The 23,395-nt window shown below is 27.7% G+C and overlaps 1 protein-coding gene across 1 annotated transcript in view; it reads left to right on the plus strand.

Moving 5' to 3' along the window:
* Positions 1–3,256: 3,256 nt before the first annotated feature.
* The window catches only part of LOC123259813 (inactive tyrosine-protein kinase 7-like), a 48,012-nt gene continuing 27,873 nt past the window's right edge, over positions 3,257–23,395 (plus strand). The window contains exons 1-2 of the mRNA XM_044720528.1: positions 3,257–3,551; positions 19,157–19,459. Of these exons, the coding sequence (XP_044576463.1) occupies positions 3,512–3,551; positions 19,157–19,459 (343 nt within the window). The 5' untranslated portion in view covers positions 3,257–3,511. The remainder of the gene's footprint in view (positions 3,552–19,156; positions 19,460–23,395) is intronic.

Consider the following 23,395-nt stretch of genomic DNA (forward strand, 5'->3'; position numbering starts at 1 on the left):
TTGGACGAACACTCGCAAGTTTGTTTCCTGTTTTTTATAAAATAAATATGACAATCTGAAATGAGAAATATTGTCGGATCGTTCTGAAGACACTGTGTAAAATATTTCTTTATATATATATACATATTTGATGTAGCTTCGGGCAATAATGTTTACGATGTAGCATATCGTCGAATTGGTCACAGCAAGCCACACCGGAAGGAATACTTTGCCTATTCCTGGGAGTTTCTCGCAGCCTCATCGTGTGATATATCTGTGAAATATATACATACTTACATACATACATACATATATGCACATGTGTCCTGCAAGTGGTAGTATATACATATCATTGACAATAGCAGTGACAATTTACGGTCGACGGTGGGCATGTGATTGCAACATCTAGTGGTCTCAGCTTCAGGCAATTCGGATCCACTTGTCTGAGTCTAAATTGCAATGGAAAATATTATAGTTATTATTTTTGGATCTTTGTATGAAGATCGAATTAATTTTTTGGAATTTTTTTTTAAAAAGTAAAAACCAAATTTTGGAAATATTTTATTGAAAAATTGTTATTTTTGATTCTGTACTTATTGGGATAAAAATTTTATTAATGATGGTTTGAGTTAATTTTTAAAAAATCGAAACAGTGATTTTATAAATTTTCTGCGAATAATAAGGCCTAATAAGTAATGAGACTGATAAGAAAATTAAATTGAAAAAATCTTGAACCAAGTAGATTATTTTAAAGAATATTTCTGTTTTAAATCAAATAAAAAAATTTTTGAAAAAAAAAAAATTAATTTGATAAAGAAAAAATTTTTAAATCATAAATTTAATTTTTTTTATAAATAATTTAATGAAAAAGTAGTTGAATTTTAATTAACATAAAATCTTGTTGATTAAATTGAATATTCATTATTTTATCAAGAATATTTCTTAGCTAGGTCTTTTCATTTGCTAGTATTTTACATAAAAAATTTTAATCCTTTCAATTGGAATTTACATTTTCATTTTTTTTTTAAATAATTTTTACGGCTAGTTTTAAAATTTTTATAGTTTTTTTCCCATTAATTAATTAATTAATAATATTAATTACTCAAATAAAAAGTACTAAATTACTTCATAAAATAAATTTTTATAAAATTATGTACAGAATTTAAGAAAGAGATTAATTTTTTATAAAACATTCAAAATTTGGTTATTTTTTAGAAAAAAAATTAAACCAACTTTGATTTTTAGGAAAAAACATATCTGATTATTTTAAATTGTATGAAAGTAACAAATGTTTGGTTTATTGATAATAACAATGATAACTTGAAATGATTATGATTTAAAACTTTTTTTTGTAGGTTTAATAATTATTTTGTGAAGAAGAAAAAGAAAAAAAGAGAAGGAGGTTGAAATAAAAAATATTATTTCGATTAAAATTTGACGTACTCAATGGGTTAATCGTTAAATATTTATTCGGAGTTGTCAAGTGTATAAAGACGGCGGGTCTTGAATGAAGTTATGAATATTCAAAAGAAAAGTTTGCCCCGGGAAACTTTCGACACGGTTTGCAATTCTGAAAATAATAAAAGGGAAAAAAGTAAATGTTTTAAAAAAAAGAGACTAATATGTATGTAAAATGAAAAGTTATAAATTAAAATAATGAATGTATAAATAAAATTAAATGAATAAATAATTATTTGAATATTATACATAAATATAAAGAATTATAAATAATAAATATAAATATAATTATATTAATAAATCTGTAAGTACGTGACTGTTTAGATTGTTGCTATAAATAATTATTACTGGTAATAATAATGATAATGATAATCAATATTCGAATGAACTAAATAAAAATTAAAGTATAAATATAAATAAAAATAAAAATAAAACAACGACGCTAATCTGTCATTAAAATATGTATGGATTAATATATCATATAAATTGTAATTTCAAAAGATAATTATTATTTTAAATCCTTTTAATGTTTGTTTTTATTATTTGTCCAAATTTTTGAATATTTTTTCAAAAAAGTCCATCAATTTTTTATTTTCGCTGAATTTTCAATCTAAAAATTGATAATAAAAAATTTATAAAGGGTAATTGTTTAGATTTGAAGCTTTCCCTCCAAAAATTTTTTGCTCCAAAAAATCTTTTCAACTTTTTTTTTTAAGGAGAAACACCACTGTGACAGTCGAAAAAAAAAGGTGATTTTCGGGAATGTTTTTGACGAGGAAAATAAAGGAATTTGGAGATCGGAGTTTTTTTATTTTATTAAAGGTACTTTAAAGATTATTACCCCAAATTTTTATTAAGAGAGATTTAATTATTACAAAGTTATTAAGGAATTTTGAAAATTGAAAATTTTCTCACTATTCTTACTGTTTTTTTTTTTTGTTTTAACTCGGCTAAAAAAATCTTTAAAATAAAAATTTTTTAAATTTGGTGCTCTCCCTTAATTTAAAAAAAAAATTAATACTTGTTTTTTTTCATAAAATTTTTTAGACATATATTCGTTAACGAAGAAAATCAAATGAAAGTAATTTTTTCAAAATAATTAATATTTTTTTTTTTTAATTTTTTATTCCAATTTTCCAAAATTTTAATTCCTGCAATTTTTAAAATTATAAAAATTGACGAATAATTTTTTTTTTTTAATTATAATAAAATTTATAGCTAACTATTCAACTCAATTATTCTCAGATAAATTTTTTATAGTTTTAAAATTAAATCAATATAGTTAAAATAATAAAATATTGTTCAAATTCTAGATTATAAATTTTCTACTACCTTTTAACTCAAATAACTCTCTAATACACATATAATGGTCATTGATCACCACCCCGACGCCACTATCCATAAATAATTACCCTCGATAATAAATAATTTTCCGGCAGTTATATTGCCTGAGGTCGATAACAGCACCGGGAGTTCGCTGTTCGCTGTCAGGTTTCCCCCTCTCGCGGCGGGTTCTCAAAAGAGGCAACCCTTCAGTTAGTAACCGAACCAATACCAGCTCCAAGCCCAGACTCCACACAGATCCAAAAACACACACAAACTCTGAATAAAATCCAAAATCCAGAGCGAAACTAGTTCTAGTTTCAGTATCAGTATTAGTAATTAAAATACAGACCTGACTGCTATCTTGCTCACATCGAAAGAACCCACCGCGTATTAACACACCCACACATCCCTCCAAAGAACCACTAACACACGCAAAGCCGGCTCAAACGACAGCCGGCGCGGTACAGCGTCCCCGACATGGGTCGTCGGCATTTGCCTCGTTAGTTCCGCGCGTCCCTTCGTCTCGTACGGACGCTCTTATCCTTAGAATCGGATAAATTTGAAAGTAACTCAAATCTAGACAAGTAATAGAGAAAAAAGTATTTATCTTTTTTACTGTCCACCCTTGGATTTAAGTTCGCAAAAACGCGGAATGTGATAACATAATTTTCATTTTTATTGGAGTAATTAATATTAATATTGATAATAATCATAATAATAAAAGTTATTGAAATCGGTGGTTGGAAAAATGAATAATTTTCTGGGGAGTCTGGCTTTCCTCGGGCTAGGTAAGTGATCAAAGTACTCACTAATCAGCCGTTTAAGAAATAAGTAGAAAAACGCCGGTATTGATTGGGGGCAACAGTGAGGGTCTACCTTTATTTTATTTATTTATTTTTTTTTAAATATTTTACTATTATAATTATTGTATTTTGAACCTTAGACGGGGTGAACCATAGCCGTGATTACCCTCCGGCTCCAATACACTTTTTATACTTGTTATTATTATTATTATTATTATTATTATCGTTTTTATCCTATACCTGTAGATATATATTACATCTTCGACCACACGCACGTATATTTTCTCTTCTCTCTTTGTTTTTTATTTTTTGTATTTTTAACGTGTGTGTAAAACAGACGTACGTCCTATCCGTGGAGTCGCTATATCTCTACCTTCCAATTAACACCAAAGTAATGCACTTTTTCCCTCGCGTTATCGCACTCGTATTTTCTCCCTTTAGCTTCCCCTCGTTCACTTTCCACTCATGCATTCCTCTGATTCCCACGTTATATTTTTTACTCTCGTCTCTTAAATCCTATCATATACATCGGGATTTTTAGACTTTTTTACGCGGTAACTAGAAGAGACTGCATTATTAATTAGTTCTTATCCTACTGCATTATTTTTTTTATTAATATTATTTTAATTTATGAAGTAATAATAATAATTTTTAATTTACTATTATGATAATAAAATACACAGTGAAAAATTTTTCGTAATTCCGTAGAGTGTTAAAATTTGTGTGTTGATTATTACACTCTAGAGTGTAGAATTTAACATTCTCATGTGTTGATTTAATGATTTAACACACTAGAATGTTAAATTCTACACACTAGAGTGTAATATTCAACCCACAAATTTTAACACTCTACACAATTACGAAAAATTTTTTACTGTGTAGACAGATAATATTGTTATTATTAGTTTACTTATTAGAGTTTATTTTACTCTATATAATTAAAGATTATGATTAATTATATTGATAGATAGTATAATGATAAATTATATGAATGATAGATACTCTCTAAACATGAATTAGTGAAAATTCACTGGAATAAGTGAATATTCAAAGTGGTTTCAAAGTGTTTCGATTGGCACTTAAAATTAGTGAATATTCACTTATTCCAGTGAATTTTCACTAATTCATGTTTAGAGAGTAGTTATATTTAATTTACATAAGGGACAGTTGTATTATACAAGCGATTTAAATTTGTACGTATTGAATATTTGAGTTAATCATAGCTAAGTGATTTCCCCATTTATCGATTTAATCTATTTTGAGATTTTAAAGGAATTGAATAACTTATGGAAATTTTGGTAATACACAAAAGCAACTAAACTAAAATGAATAATAATGGATTTATAATCAATTATATTTAATTTTATGTCACTTTAGTCCGATGTACACTGAAAAAAAAATTAACTTGAATCAAGAGAAAAATTCTCGAATTAAGTAAAATTTACCTAAACCAAGAAAAATTTTTTAGTTTAAGAATTTTTCTCCACAAAAAAAAATTCTTGACTGGAGTGTAAATTTTTTTGGCACAAGAAAATATTAAGGAAGATTGAAAATTTCTTGAATAAAGTAAAAGTTTCTTGAACCAAAAAAATTTTCTTGCCAAGAAAATTTCTTCTAGCTCCAAAATAACTTTTGTTTTCCTTAAAATTTTCTTGGTGCAAGAAATTTTTATTTTTGTATACTCAAATCAAGAAGATGAAATTCTTCAAAATTATTTACTTGAATCAAGTACATTTTTTTTTCTGTTCACCATTTAAAACACTAAAAAGTAACAAGAATCATAATGAATTTCACTATTTAGTTTTTTCTGTACAAAATTAGCTAACGCGAATCTTTAATTTATTTTTAATTGATTCATTAATTCAATGTAAATTGCTTTTTAAGCTTCTTAGGAAAGCGTCAATGATACTTTATAAAATCTTTGATTATTTAATTATGTAAAGACAATCGAACTCGTAAAAATGAAACTGAACTTTTTTTTATTTATTGAGTCAAAAAAAAAACTAAAAAATCAAAAAGTAGCTAGTATTTCATATCTGAATGCTAACTTTCAAGTAACTTTGTATGAAACTACTTTATTTTATCGATATCACAACAAGAAAGTTTGAGCAAATGTGAAACTTTTATAAAAATAACCTGTCAAAAATATAAATATAAATATCCTTGTAAAAATATACTTTTAAAAGTATTTTAATGTAAAAATTTTTAGTATAAAATATTATTAAAAAGAGACTCTTGATAAGAATGTACTTTAGATTCAAAAATTTTCACTCTCGTTATAAATTATGAACTTCTAAATTATCAAATGAAAAAAAAAAGTTTCTAACTTCTCCAAATCTTATTTTAGTCTGTCTCTTCTATTGACATCTTCCTAATAATTTATCTACTCCACGATCATAAAACTCATTTAATGTCGCCTACATTCATAAATATAAATAACATTTATTTCGAAATCCATCCAAAGTCTCTGCCAAAGTAACTTCAAGCGGAAGTGAATCTCCAAAAAAAGCACATCAATATTAACCATACTTCTTTATATATACATATATACACATTTACATTCATATCATATTAATAGGCAATTAAAAATCACATGAACTTGCTCCAGAATAAAAGTCAATAAAAGTGATTGATAGGCTTAATAAAGCGGGAGTTCACCCAAAAAATGACCTCGTGATTTCTCAGTCAATTCGTGTCCTATCGACGTTAGTTAGAAGAAAAAAAGAAAAGGAAAGAAAAAAAACATTGATGAAGAAATGTGAAGCAAAGTAAATCCGTAAACCGGTTTTCACAACAAAATAATCTCATCACGTGCGACTAAGAAGTTTTTCTCTTTTATTTGTTGTAAATTCATTGATATTTTAACGCTCGGTATCTTTATTTCATCCGACTCTGAACTTGTATCTTAAATCAGGAGATAATTTAAACTTGAACTTAAACTTAATAAAAAAAATAAATTAATAATAATAATAATAATAATAATAAAATAATAAGTACATTAACCGTCTAATTTATTTTTATTTCTATACATTAGCTGTTTATTTTTCTCTTCTACTTCTTCTCTTCTCCTTTTTTTTTTCTTTTATTTTTACCTTTTGTTCATTTCTGCCGATATACATTCTAAGCACCACCCATAAAACCGGTTAATCACGTCATCGATTTCAGGATATGACCTACAGATTTCAAAAATCGCGATCCAGAACTAGACACAGGGACTTTAGATGATGACGATTATTATTTCATGGATTTGTAAATTTTCGCGCATATAAAATCTGCTCCTTACGGATACTGACTAAGATGGCTAAGATTAAAGAGTTAAGAGTAAAGAGTGTTGTATGGTATAAAGTATATAAGGTATATATTTATAAAGTTCATTGGCACGAACCCACTATTCTATTCGCTGCTCGCTGTTAAATATTTTTCTTTATTTCTCCATACTCTTCCCGGCCCTGTACTCCTCCACTCACTCCTCAGCCGGTAGATCCGTGAGGAGTGAGGAGCCGAGTCTTTATATATATAATCTCTTTGACGTGCAAATAAAGCGAAAAATATTATCACGATTTCTCTCCCAGACGTACACACCCGTATATTCGACGTGCTAATCCAGCATAAACTTCCTCCCTATTTTTATATCCTCGATTCGTAAATTTTCGCAACCCTCTGGTATTACAACCCTCACTGCTTATAATAAAAGATATTTTACATTTTATGTTTATATATATATTAACTTTCATTATTTAAGCAAAATTTATAACTACTAATCTACACAGTAAAAAATTTTGCGTCATTGCGTCAAAAAATTTTTGTGTTAAATATTTAACACTTTTATATGTAAATTTAACGTTTATTGTGTTAAATTAACACAAAAAAGTGTTAAATTGACACAAAAAAGTGTTAAATATTTAACACAAAAATTTTTAACACAAAATTTTTTGACGCATTGACGCAAAATTTTTTACTGTGTATAATATAATTGTTTTACTAAACACTGGAGTGTATTTTCCACTTTTTATTACAATCATTTATCATAAATCATTATAATTCATTTTAAATTCAAATTTTATCATTATCAAACATAATTGCATGCCTCATATTGCATTTACACTAAATTGTGTACATAAAGACTAGCCTTAAATCAGGTATAGGCGCTTAAGTCATCTCTTCAGTGGTGCGCGTGCGCTGTATTTTTTTTTTTTTTTAATTTAAAATTATTAATGATTTAAAATTAAATCACAATTTTTTTTTTAAATTAAATGCGCGTTAAATATTTTTTTTCTCTCAATGAATTAGTAGAAAAAAATTGTTTAAAAATGTTTTAACTCGAAAAACGCCTGCAGAATTTCACCTCGATTTAAAAAAAAAATTCGGAGAATTCCATTCCCTTTTTTTGCGGAAACAAAAATTAAAGAGGGCAAGATCAAAGAGGAGGAAATGTATGAGTTATTGATAATTTTAAACAAAGCTTTAAAATAAGACTTCAACGCTTTTGATTATATAAATATCAAGACTCAAGAATTTAATATTGAAAACCATCTTTTTTTTTTTATATATATATTATTTATAAATTTTTTTCTCGCTCTAATAAATTTCACTTAAAATATTTCTTTAAAAAAATATTGAAAAGTTGTTCAAAGGGTTTTATGTTTTAATAAAAATTTTCTACCCGATCTGACTGTTCCGCCATAAAAATAATTTATAAGATGAATTTAAAATGTAATCAATGCCGGTATGAAAACATAATGAACCACCCGTCTGGGTATTACGGGACGGGAATAAGAATGAATATTTAAGCTGAAAAAAATAGCCGACATGTGGTATGACGCGAGGGAGTAGAACATCGCCAGGAATCAACATCGACGTCCATATCAGGGTACTTTTATTTAGGATACGAAGCACGAGGGATCGAGAATCTCAACTCTTACATAACTTAAACTATCTTCTCCGCATCCATCTTGGATCCGGGTGCTCCTAATTACACGTCTCGAGTTCGGATGAAATCGCGGTACTCTCCTGGCCATACCAGCGTTAAATAAAAAGGAATATAATAGTCTAATATAGTACATAATCACTAGGGTGCTTTTTTATGAGTTTTTTTTCTCCCAACTGAAATATGAACAGTTTCACTCGAGAATTCTCAAAAATTTTGAGATTAAAAATAAACATCTGGGAATTTTTTAATTTTTGCAACAAATCAATTATGACAAAAAATATTTTTTTAAATTCACATTTATAATTTTTTTTTTTTAATTTCTATATCTTGAATTTTTTTGCTAAATTTTTTTAACAATTATACAATTTTTATGCCAATCTAAAAAACTATCAATTTTAATTCATCAACATTTTTATATTATAAGCAGGTTAATGCTCTATATTTCGAGAAACATCAATTAACATGAATTAATTAACTCAAAGGACCTTTTTGTAAATAATTCAATTTCCTACAAGTTTGTTTCTGACTTTTTTTTTCTAAATTCAGTCATTTACGATATAACGTCAAAAAAATAGAACTTTTTAAAAAAATCAGATAATTCTTAAAAATTTTATATTATGAAAAATTAAATGTTCTATAGACAGTAAAAAATTTTGCGTTATTGTGTCAAAAAATTTAGTGTTAAATATTTAACACTTTTATGTGTAAATTTAACATTTATTCTAATAAATCAACAGCTAAAAAGTGCTAAATATTTAACATAAAAATTTTTTGACGCAATGACGCAAAATTTTTTACTGTGTATCTCGGGGAATATCAATTTTAGCTACTTGGCTTCGAAGACCTCTTTTGTAGAAAATGAACCTTTCTACAAATTTGTTTTTTACTTTCTTTCTATAAATTCAGTTGTTTATGAAATAACGTCAAAAAAAAACAAGATTTTTTTTATAGAACTCAGGTTTGATGACTTGTACAGTCTTACAGGTGCAGATAACAGCTACGTAGCAAGAGAATCTTTTATAGATCATTTAATTCTGAGTAAATCACACTTTAGTATAATACGATAGCATGAAATAAGGCTGAGCTGTAAATATTTGAAAAAAAATCTGAGTTAGATATATTTTTAATAAGAAATATTTCCACGCTCTTGAAAATGTTTTAATATAAATATTAAAGGCTCAAATTTGGAGTTTTATTCTTGAGATTTTTAACAAAATTAAAAAAAATCACCCTCGCCTCGGTCCTCAGTCATTATATACAAACTTATAACGTCGGCCAATTCATTTTTTTCTCTTTCATTCTTATTCTTATTCTCATTTTTTAGCTTAACCTTTTCTCAAACATACCTTATACTTACTTCGGTCCCTCTCTCTGTTATATTACTACTTCATACTCCATTCTGCATTTGCATTATATTATATTATTATATATATGCACTCCTTTCCTCCGGTTGAAGCACCACTAGGGCTTCTTTGTCCAGCGGAGCTAGCTGAGATATTCTATTCTGCACCTTACGACGTTATTCGGTCGCTTGCTCCGAACAAAGTCGCTCGACCGCCATCAGCGATTTATTTTTTTTAAAGCAACTTTTTCAGCAAAAGGAACTACCAAGGAAAAATTACCAACTAAAAATGTTTAATAAAATAACGGCGAAGTGATTGTTAACCGAGGGAAAAATTTTTGAGAACAAATGTTCGGGTTCAGTACTCTTGAAAAATAATGCCGTTTGTTTTTTGAGTGTATGAAAATATGTATAGTACAACCGTATTATTATTTATGAGGCCAATTGTGACACTTGTAAGCTCAACTGAAATAACATCCTGATAATAGTTTTTTTTTTTATTTTTAGTTTAACTACTACAGTTGTAATAATAATTATTTCATTTTTTTTTTTTTTACTTTACTATCAGAGTAATTATTTTTTTTGCGATATTCGTTGTAGAAAAAAATTTTATACTGAGAGCACGTAATTTTTAAGTTATTGTGTGATAACTTGAAAAATATCAAAATTATAGAAAAATTTCAAAGGACCTTTTTAGTAGGATTTTTAATTTTTTATCAATGAGGTTCTTTGATTTTTTTTTTTGTATCTTCAGTATTATTTGAAATATTCACTGTTAAAAATAAAAAACTAATTTGATATTGAAACTATACAGAAAAAAAGGTTCACTTGAGTCAAGAAAATATTTTTCTTCCTAATTATTTTCTTGAGCGAAAAAAAAATTTTTTTTGACACAAGAAATTTCACTTATTCCAGCAAAATTAATTCTCTTGCTTTAAGAAAAACGTATCTTGATCCAAGAAAATTTATTTTAGTCAAGAAAATCTTGTTTTGAGAAAATTCAGCCTCTTGCTCCAAAAAATTTAATTTTTGATAGAAGTAAATTTTCTTGTCTTGAGAAAATTTATCTCTTGCTCCAAAAAATTAAATATCTCGATAGAAGTAAATTTTTTTAAATATTTTTATTGACTAACATGTCAAATGGGAAGATCAAATAATATTGAATCATTTTTTTTCATTCAATATCTATAATTTCACGCTAAAATAATACAAAATGGGCATCAAATATTCAAGAAAAAAATTTTCTCAAGGTGAGAAAATTTTTTTCTCAGCTAAAGTAGGTGGCGCTGCTTCCCTAAAGTATCTAAGAATCTTGATCAATTATAAAAATTTATTGTATCAAGTATTTATGATAATTTGAATAAAAAAAAATAACTTCCACCAAGAATAGAATTTCAACAAAAATTTTTACTTCGGCCAACACAACTTTGGTCTTTTTTCAGGCACCCGAAAATTTTCTTTAGCCAAGAATTTTGTTCTCCAATCAAGAAATTTTTCTTTCTGTGTACGTGATTTTCGAGTTATTGTACGATAACTCAGAAAATATCAGTTACAAAAAATTGCAAAGGACCTTTTTTGTAGAATTTTTAATTTTGTACAAGAAAAGTTTTTTTTTAATTTTTTTGTATCTTCGATATTTTCGACTGTCATAGTTCAATTATAACGACACGTGGCCTGAAAATTAACGATAATTTTTCGTAAAATTTTTTCCGAAACTCCGACTTACAAATATGTCCTTAAAAAAAATAATTCTTTGTCAGCTGGTGACCGAAGCACAAAATGTTTGGATCAAACTTAACTCAGATATATATAAAAAAAGAAAAGAAAAACAACGAATGTGATGAGGGGATTCATAGCAATCCCAGTAGTGGATCGTAAAAGTAGTACTGTTAATACTCAAGAGATATTTTCAACGTCAAGTGACACCGTATTTACATGCGTGTCTTGATGTGTGTACATTTTTGACATTTCTTACTTTTTCCATTATGTTCACGCTTGAAATAATAACACGGATGCGTCGACGCGTTTTTTCCCCAGACGATGCAAAAATTAAACATTTTTTAATGGCAATTATTCGAATGAGCTTTCTCAAAATTTTAAATCTTTTTCGTCCTAAAAATCTTTAATGAAAATTGAAGCTTCCTCGGTTTAAATAAATAAACTTGATTAATATGTATAAAATAAAATCGTAATCAGTTGTAAAGATAATATTAAATATTAATCAAAAGAGAAGTCTGACAGCAATCTTATAAATGTTCCATTACATAAAATTTATACTTTATTTTATATTATATATTAATTAATGTAAATATGAAGTTAATATTTGAATGAAACTTAAGTCACTTAATAATGAATACATAATTGGTATGAAGATCTCTTAAAAAGCGACTCGGTTTACATTTAAAAATTTAAAAACGTTAAATGTATGACTCTGTCAAAGAAACGTTGAAAGAGTTTGCTACATACATATATAAGCATAAATATGAATATAAATGTAAAAAGACTCGGACTTTTATTTGGAAAGAAGCAATAAATAAATAGAAGAAAATATGTGTGGTGTTTGGGAGATAAATGTAAAAAGTATATTATTTTGGACGAAGCTCAATTTGGCGTTTAATAGATACGCCAATTCATTTATTTTTTATGAAATAAATGAAAAAGTAGATTGGGCTGGACCGGAAAAAGCTGCATCCTCGAGATATAGACGTTATCTCTGACACTTTAGTATTTATGACTCGCCTCTATAATCTTTATATATATATTTAGTTGTGTACAAATATATAAATATTTTATATCGGTTCTCTGTAATCACAAAGAGTTCATCCCTCGTATCGCGTCGTATCGTCTGAAACTATACAATCGCTTATCGACTAAACCGCCTCTTCATTTTATAACTTTTGACTTATAGTACAATAGTATTTACTCTTCTTATTATTATATCGGCCTTTTTAACATAATTTTGATCTATTTTTTTTATTATTGATAAATATCACTTTATATTATGATTATTTTTATAATTTCAAAAAATTATTTTTCACTGATATTTTCTTAGTTCAAGAAAATATTAAGAAAGACTAAAAATTTCTTGAATAAAGTAAAACTTTTTTTGGCTTCAAAATAGTTTTGGTCTTCCTTAAAATTTTCTTGGTGTAAAAAATTCTTTTTTTTTGGACAAATTTTTTTTTTTTTTTTTTTTTTTTTTTTTAAGTTTATTCATTTTAAATAATATCAATCATCCACTATAAAAATTTTGTGGGGTGAATAATTTCCAATTGATTTACTCCAAGATTAAAATTCACTCAAAAGACTGACTTAATTTATCAATAAAAATTTACTTCGCAGTCTTTATTTTTTTTTATCGACTAAAAATAAAAAACTTTAGTTGCAATTCCTCCCAAAGTTTTAATTTTTTTCTGTCCTACCTGTGATCCCATAATAATAATAATAATAATAATAATAATAATAATAATAATAATAATAATAATAATAATATATAGTAATAATAAAAAAATTTTAATAATTTTTTTTATTCAAAAGATAAAAACAAAATTTTAAATTCAATTAAAATCGTAGTAAAACAATAAAATAAATTCAATTAAAAAATAAAACCGATTGTTGTTAATTGAATAACTTGTAAGCGGGAACTCAGCGAGAAAATTATACACCAAACCAGTAATTGGTGTGTATAAAAACATTTATAATAAATTCATTGGCGGAATTGATGAATGTATCGGAAAATTGATCGATTTAATAACGAGGAAACGTGGAGTAGGAGTAGATGCAGACTGAGAAAACCGTATTATAGGTAGTATAATGTTCCTAGTAGTTTAACATGAGGGTAACTTTTAAATAATTGCATAACTTTTATAATTTTAACGTGGAAATTCGATCGGATAATCGGAATACTTGTCTATATCTACTCCGGTACGGCTAGGCGGTACGACAGACTCCTCATTAAATTCTCATTAAATTTATTTTTTTGCTCCTTTATAACTCACACCACTCAGCCCACTCTACTCTGCTCTGGTACGCGCACTCTGTTTAAATATACATACATACATACAGACCGGTACTACAACTTATTCCGGAGATGAATATCACGTTTTATTTTCAACTCTCTTAGACACTGTAATAATACTCATGAGTTTTTACAAATTAAACGCGTGTATATATCTATACTTATATATAGTAATTAAAGTGCCGGGGATAGACTTTTTTTCACTCGTTAATGTTGTCTCGTTTTATTTTATTTTTAACTATGTAACCTTAACATTGCTTTTATTTTTTTTATCATTGTAGAGTTTATCATAATTTACTTGTAAATTAAGAGTATATTTACATATCATATTAGTAACGTGGAATTTTTTTTTGTACTCTTGACAATAATTATTTTTTATAGGTTCAATTTTTTATACTGAAAAATTTTTCTAAAAAATTAAAAATCAAAAAAATTTTTTTTTTATACACTATTTTTTATAGAAATTAGTAATATTCAATTTTTTTACTCGTAACAATAATTTTTTTTTTAGATTAATTTTTCTATCCGAAAAAAAAATTAAAGAAAAAAACATGAAAAATTTAAATTTCTATAGAAAAATCTAGCTATTAAATTACCATTAATTTTTTACGACAACTCACTTTAAAAAAATATAATTGTAAAGAAAATAATGTAGAAAAATTACCCATGCAATTTACTGGCACGTTAGACACGAATAGATTATCTTGAACGTGAACTTGGCGCGAGACACTGCCGCATCTCTGAATTCTCTATTAAATATTAAGAACGAACATTCTGAGCGCTCTGCTTTCAGAATTTTAAAATTTCTATTTAAATTTATCATAAAAAAATTACCATTGCTCCAAAAAACGAATTGTTTTTTTCTAAATTTAATCCAACATCGCTTTCAAAAATCCCAAAAAAATTTATAATAAAAAATAATAATTCTACCAATATAAAAAAAATTTTTTTAAATATAAACAGAAAATCATAAGCAAAAAATAAATTTAAAAACTCAAACTTCTGAAATATCTTTAAATTACCTTTTCAAAAACTCCTTACTCATGTTTACTTAAGTTCTTACTATGTTTATCACAAAGGAAAAGTATTCAGGTAAAATTTAGCCCTTTAAAGTTTCACTGGGCCAGAAAAAATCTTCTAACTCAAAAATCATTTTTAAAAATTCAAAAATATATTAAAAATAAAATACAGGGGTAAGGTCTACCAGCGGTAAATAAAGTTTAAGGATATAAGAAGCCATACACACATATATATATAAATATATATACCTGGATTTTAGAATTAGGCGGGTCTGAATACATGGAAACAGAGCGAGTGGCGAGCTCGTATGGAGAAAATAAAATAAAAGAGCTAGTATAGAGCAACACTAGGGGAACTTGGGGCATGTCGTCTGATGGATTTATGGCCCAGTGTTAGTTCTGGACTGAGCGAGCAGACCCTGTGCTGTTAGTGCTGTTGTATATTACACACATATATATTCGCATCCAACAGCCAACGGTTTCGACGACTAAAAACTAAAACTACTACTCTCTTACACAAACGCAAAATCACGGCTCACAGTCCAAATAAAAGCGAGTATAAGAAAAAACACAAGAGTGAGGAGCTACCAGATAAAGATAAAAAGGAAAAAAAAATAAAGTAAAAAACGGCAAAGTTAAAGAGTGGAATCCTCTCAGACCGAATTTTCAGTTCTGTTTCTTCCCTGCATACTGGACCCTTATAGATACTTTTATTATTTTGTTCTTTGTCTTATCTCCTCAGCTCATTCGTTCCCGCTCGCTATAAATGTATTGGTTAAAACTGGTGTGCGATGTACCGACTAAAAGCTAGAATCGAGAGTTTAATCCAGAGCAAACGAGTCAGTTCGATCGGTAGCCGCCTTCTCGTTATTCCGGCATCGCAAAAACAATGGACAAGAAAAAACTCCTCTAATGCTATTCTTCGGTCTCATCGCTTTTACCAGCAGTATTGTTTTTACTTTTTATTTTTATTTTATCGGTAGAAAATTTACCCCCGCCCTTATTTTTATCCTCCACCTTTTTTCAGGCACATTGACATCGAGCGATTCGACACGCGGATAAAAACCCTCGGGCCTGCCAGAATAGAACTCATATATCGGATCCGTTACGATCGTAAATCGTAATGATGAATATAAGCCATTTTTGCACGACCAGGGGTGAGGGGTGCCTCGAATTATGGGTATTGTACACACATGAGATGTACATGTGGGGGATAAGGAGAACAAGAACAGTATGGAGTTCTGATGAGCGCCTCAATAAACTCAACAATGCTTCCACATTAAGCTTTCGGTTAACAAACTATGCTCATTGCTCCTGCAAATGTTTAACCTTCTTTAAAACATTTATTATGATTATTTTTTGTTGAATTTACTTTAGTAGGAAGAAATATTAGCTTAAAATACCTCGTAAAAATTTTATTACAAAATTATTAAGTTGGAAATGTTAAATAGCTAGAGACGGATGTAATATATGTTAAATTTTTTTTTTAAGAAGGCGATAAAATTTTATAGCTCGGATTTTTCTACATGTTTTGAATTTTAATTTTTGTTTAAAAATAGCGCTATTTTTTTACTTAAAAAATGCAAAATTTTTTCTTTAAACAATTTTAAAATTAGTGTACAAATTAAAAAAATTTTAGGGAATTTTGATAATATTTAAAGTTTAAATATTGTAGCTCAATAATTAAATATCTAAAACTTTAAGTTATAAAAACTTCCATTTGAATAAAAGTTTTAATGAGTAGTTTTTTTTCTAGGGGTCATTTTTTTTTCGTCCATAAAAATGGATTAGATAAAAAACCCTTTTGCATATATGTATAATATATAGAAGGTACATCAACTCACTTTTATTAAAAAATGAGAAGTGAGTCACGGTCAAAGTCTACACGTGTGGTATTATATAACCAATCAAATAAAAATTCCTATGTTATTGTTATTATACATCTCGAAACTAAATTCATTTTGGAAAAATAATGAAATTTCTATTAGTTTATTTTATTTAAATGTATTTTATTATTTTTTCATACAAGGTTTATAAAAATTCTTTATTTTTGAATAGAGAAAAAAATTTTCTTAATTCAAAAAATTATTTTTCAAGACAATAATCATCGTAAACAAATCAAATTGTTTTGAACGAAGAAAAGTTTGTTGATTTAAAAAAAATTTTACTTTACAAGACTAATTTTATCTTCTTCGTTGCACAGAAAAAAAAGTTCAATTGAGCCAAGAAAATATTTTTCTTCCTAATAATTTTCTTGAGCGAAAAAAAAAATTTTTTTTGACAAGAAATTTCACTTATTCCAACAAAATTAATTCTCTTGCTTTAAGAAATACGTATCTCAATCCAAGAAAATTTATTTAAGTCAAGAAAATCTTCTTGATTTGAGAAAATTCAGCCTCTGGCTCCAAAAAATTTAGTTCTTGATAGAAGTTAATTTTCTTGTCTTGAGAAAATTTCCATCTTGCTCCAAAAAATTAAATATCTCGATAGAAGTAAATTTTCATTAATATTTTATTGATTAACATGTCAAATGGGAAGATCAAATAATATTGAATCATTTTTTTTCATTCAATATGTATAATTGCACGCTAAAATAATATAAAATGGATATCAAATATTCAAGAGAAAAATTTTCTCAAGGTGAGAAAATTTTTTTCTCAGCTGAAATAGGTGGCGCTGCTTCCCTAAAGTATCTAAAAATCTTGTTCAAATATAAAAATTTATTGTATCAAGTAATTATGATAATTTGAATTAAGAAAAAATGACTTCCACCAAGAATAGAATTTCAAGAAAAATTTTTATTTCGGCCAACATAACTTCGGTCTTCCTTCAGGCACATGGAGAAAAAAATTTTGCTATAGGAACTCTACAGTAGTTAGTTAGTTGTAAAAAGTTCCAGTAGGTTAACATATTCTTATAGTAACAATACCGTTTGGCTCCTGCAACTCTACATCGTTGAGCTCTGAGAGCTAAACGTTATTTACCTCTCACAACTCTACAGGATCGTTCTGAGACTATAACAAATTTTTGGAAGTCTGCTTAGTAATTTTTTTTTACGATTTAGCATTGATAATTTAATAAATATATGCGGCAGAATGAATTTATATTGCCAACAATAATTGTATATTACAAATAAGAATAGTATTATAATAGAAATAAAATAATAATAGAACTTACATTACAAATAAAAATTATTTGTAAAATAAAAATATGGTCGTCACAAAATTATCTTATTTTCTTAATTATATCAATAAATATTGGACATAAAATCACTACCGTATATGCACAAGAAAAGATAAATAAACGAAAACAAATTTTATTTTGTGTTAAATGGGGTCTTTTTAATGTATTCCTATAACTTATCACTTATCACAATATATTCAACTAATAAATTAAATTAACAGTCACTGCAAATGAACCTTGAAAAATCATAAATACAAAACTGTTCTAACGAAATTCAATTTGACAAAAAAAATAACCTATTTCCTTAAATAAATAAATTGGGAACTTAATTGTCCTCATATATTTTTAATAATATGGATTAGTAACAAAATAATTCTGTTTGTCATTTTAGAAGTTTATAAAATATGTCAGCGCACTCCACTACTGCGCAACGTAGAGCGCTCCCAACTATACCGTTTGGCTCTAAGAACAATCCCGTAGAGCTCTGAGAGCTCAACAACATTGAGTTATCAGAACTAAATAACATTTTGTTACTGTAACTCTACAACGAACAGTAAACTATGTATAGTTGTGGTAACTCTACAGTTACGTTACCAGAACGAAATTTTTTTTTCCGTGCACCCGAAAATTTTCTTGAGTCAAGAATTTTGTTTTCCAGTCAAGAAATTTTTCTTTCTGTGTAATTTTTTCAATTAAATTAATTTTTTTTTCCGTGTTTAACCCCAAAAATAAGAAACTGTTCTTTTTTTCGCATTGCTCAGACCAGACATTGTTCCACTACGAGACTGCGGTATTAATGACAAATACGTAGAACAAATCTTAGAAAATAAACATTATATCTGAAGAGTAAATAGCAGTATGTATCATTCATACCCCTGGGAAATATGTTCATGTTTGATGTTAACAAGAGAAGTGAGTCTATATTCCCAGGCAGCGTAGACTACACTGGAATATGTGGAATAAAAAGTAAAAAATAAAAAGGAACTCGAGAAGAGTTCATATGTTTACTTTTTCCTATCAGAAAAAAAGTATCCAATTAAATTTAAGTTAATTAAAAAATTACAAGCCAGAAATTAACAATGTTGTTTTTAATTTCAGTCGGACTCGCTCTTGGACAGGAAGGCGGTTTGTTTTTCTCGGTGAGTCCGGCAGATCACACGGTAGTAGAGGGCTCCCCGGTACGTTTGCGTTGCGAGACCGAGCCGAGTGTGGGTGTAAAACACACGTGGAAACTGGAGGGCCAGACTCTGGCACCCAGTCCGCGTCGTCATCAAGTCGGCGGGGATCTCTACATCACTAGAGTAAACAGGATTCTGGACAGTGGGAATTTCGTTTGCGTTGCATACCACGAGCCAACTGGATACAGCATCGAGAGCTCCCCTGCTAAAATCGACGTCCAATGTGAGTTTAAATTTCGCTCTATTATTTTTCCATTAATCCTGTTTTTTTACGTCATTTATTTTCAAATTTCAGAGGAATAACACGTGTTATAAATTATTTTTGTCAGTTTATTAACAACTAACGGGTCATTTGCAAATATATCGTGAAATATGCTGATAAATTTTATTTTGCTTTATAAATTGGAAATTTATTTTCTGCATGTTGTGTTTCGACAATACGAATTACGAATTCATGATTTATGGCAGTTGTCGGTTTTTTTTTTTTTTTTAAAGGAAAAAATTGAGCGTAATACAGTGATTTTAACGTTGGTTATTTCAAACTATAAATGTTTATTTTTTTAGTTAAGATATAAAAAGTTAGCGAGTGAATTTGGAAAAAATTTTAGGACTGAATGTAAAAAAAATAGTAAAAAAATTTATTAAGTTGTGAGTTTTATTTCGTCTAGGATGGCAATAAACTCATAAGTTAGGTGTGTCGTGTCACTGACTTTTGTAGAAGAGAACAGACAAAGTAATATGCTCACGTACTTGAGACTGTTTTCACACAAAATAACATTAATGATTATAGATAAATATTTTTTAACCAAGAAAATTCTTTTGAGGAATTTTATAAACTTGAAACGAGCAGACAAATTATTTAATTAAGTTTAATTTATATAAATCAAAAAAAAATCCTACGGTCAAAAAATTTTCTGTTTGATTGAAAGCTTTAATTAATTAATTAAATGAAATTCAAGTTTTAAAATGGAAAGAAAATTAATTTGATTAAAAAAAAACTGTAGAATTAAAAAAATAAATTTAAAAATTTTCGTCGCTCTTTATCAAACAAAAAAATTCTCAAACTAAAGTATATTACAACTTGTCTGGACCCATAACTTGTAGAAAAATAAATTTCAAAAATTCTTAAAAAATCCTTCTCAAACCTTCACAGAAAAAAAGGTTCACTTGAGCCAAGAAAATATTTTTTTTCCTAATTATTTTCTTGAGGGAAAAAAAATTTTTTTTGACAAGAAATTTCACTTATTCCAACAAAATTAATTCGCTTGCTTTAAGAAATACATATCTTGATCCAAGAAAATTTATTTAAGTCAAGAAAATCTTGTTGTTTTGAGAAAATTCAGCCTCTTGCTCCAAAAATTTTGTTCTTGATAGAAGTTAATTTTCTTGTCTTGAGAAAATTTCTTGCTCCAAAAAATTAAATATCTTGATAGAAGTAAATTTTCATTAATATTTTATTGATTAACATGTCAAATGGGAAGATCAAATAATATTTAATCATTTTTTTTCATTCAATATGTATAATTGCACGCTAAAATAATATAAAATGGGCATCAAATATTCAAGAGAAAAATTTTCTCAAGGTGAGAAAATTTTTTTCTCAGCTGAAATAGGTGGCGCTGCTACCCTAAAGTATCTAAAAATCTTGTTCAAATATAAAAATTTATTGTATCAAGTAATTATGATAATTTGAATTAAGAAAAAATGACTTTCACTAAGAATAGAATTTCAAGAAAAATTTTTACTTCAGCCAACACAACTTCGTTCTTCCTTCAAACACCTGAAAATTTTCTTGACCCAAGAATTTTGTTCTCCAATCAAGAAATTTTTCTTTTTGTGTTCACTAAAACACGATCTAGGTTATAAACCTCAACCATAAATATTTCATACAAAACATAAAATCCTGAATTTTGACCATGCAAATTGTGTATCGAATAATATCGATCCTCCGTGACCTCGACCCCATAAATTTGAATAATTTCCGTGCCTTTACCCTCTATTACAAGATCCATCCCCTTTCATGTTCTTATAAACCCTTTTAGAAAATATTTATTTCTTTAATTTTCTCTCGGCGGTAAAAAACCCGACTAACAGCTTTCGCCGAAAAAATCCTCCCCGATATCGGCAGACCTGCCCAATATACAATATATATCTGTAATAAATAAAGTTTTTTCTATAGAAGAGGTTCGCGGTCCTTGTCCTCTGCTCGTCATTACTGGTACACGCATGCGTCTGTTTATTCCTCACATATGAACATACATGTATGTCGGATGTATACCAACAATAGAGAGGAAGTTGTTGAGCGTGAAAGCTGCTGAAAAGACAAGGACGAATAGAAAGGGCAAGGGATGGATTCTATATTCTACGTGCTACCCACTGTGTAATGTACAAGGATGTATTATACCCATACAAGACGCAGAGGCTTCACTTCATCCTCTGTATGCTCATATATTTATATATATATATATATATATATATATATATATATATATATATATATATATATATATATATGATATGATGTGTAACATTGACTGTTACATTGATACAGTGGTGCCATGTACTGTAGGTTGGTGCGGACCCAACCCCAAATGTAGTACGTAGGTACCGAATAATTAAAATCGCATCCCTAGTTATATTATGGACGAGATTTTGAGTTGCTGTGCAGACTATAAATGAGTGTCTCGATTTACCGTCTACAAACGAGGATAACGCGAAATAAAAGCGGTTAAATTACTCGGCTCATATTTCCATTGATGTCTTGTCTGCTCGTCTCTTATCTTTGGATTTTAGTATTTAGCATCTAGTGTTATATTATGTTATATTATATATCGCGTATCACACCTCCCAACAATGAGGATATCTTTTAGTGTCATTGTCATTGTCATTGTCTTTGAAGGTTCTCAAGGCGAGCTATTAGCGAGTGAGAAAAAAATTAATCGTTTAAGTTCTGTGTTTTAAAAAGCCAGAAAATAAATACCGCCTTTTTTATCATCTATACTTTTTTACTTTTTTCGCGACTAAAGGCTCTTATTTATAATACAAGAACGAGTTTTATCTTTCAAGTTAAGAAACATGTCTTTTGTTTCAAATTCTTTTTTTGAGGATGCGAATCAAAAAAGGCGAAAAATAAAATTATTTTATTCTTTCTTTTTCGGACTAAAAAAAATTGTTGGAGAAAAATTAGAGAAAATTCTCTACTTGTCGATCATTTGGGGGCGTGATTACTGTTACACACTTGGTACTTGATACTCTGTGTTACAAAGACTAGAAAAAGTTGCTGACTACAGGGCCTCGCGGCGGTCTCTTTAATCTTGTGGATTACTTGAGATAAAAATGTGTACTCACTCTGAATAAATGCATTATTTTTCACGCTCTTAATCACTTTGTCCGAGTATCAAACACTTTCATTTTTAAACAGAGTACTTACGCTCTTAAGTGATCCTGCCATCTGATATCGAAAAATTTTCACTTATGAATTAAGATAATAAATTTAGATTATCCTGAGTAGAAAAATTTTTTACATTTAATGGATTTAAAATTTAAGATTATATATTTATACACAAAAAAAAATTTATCGTCTTTATTTGAGTAGAAAAATTCTAAAAATTAAGAAATTTTTTTTGGTTTAAGTAAATTTTCTTGGTTAAAAATTTTTTCTCTTGATTCAATTTATTAATTTACTTTTTCAGTGTATATTTATTTGAAATTCAAATTTATCAGAGGCAAATAATAGTTAAAAAAAAAATTTTTTTTTAATTAAAATTAAATTTAATTTAATTCAATCGCTAAAAAATAAACGATATAATTTTATTTTTAATTTTTTAATATACTTATGAGCATATTAAAGATTTTCCGACAAAATTTCACAATTTTTTTTTTAATATGCTTCCTTTGATATTCGAAAATTAGCTTGAAAAAAAAAGAAACATTTAAACAGCAGTTGATTAAAAATTTACCAAAAGGAGCATGTTGATAATTATCAACCCCTCGGTTAAAAAGCACAAAGAAAAAAATTGAATTAAAAAAGCATAGCCACGCGTCCGCGAATAATTTTGATTTTATCGAGCGTCCTTAGCTTAAGCTCGTGCTTGTGTTTGATAGGGCGATGATACATCAAATAAGGCTCTACATAGGCCGTATCTGTACAAACATAAAC

This window comes from Cotesia glomerata, linkage group LG2 (genome assembly GCF_020080835.1).
Source record: "Cotesia glomerata isolate CgM1 linkage group LG2, MPM_Cglom_v2.3, whole genome shotgun sequence".
NCBI classification, from domain to species: Eukaryota; Metazoa; Arthropoda; class Insecta; order Hymenoptera; family Braconidae; genus Cotesia; species Cotesia glomerata.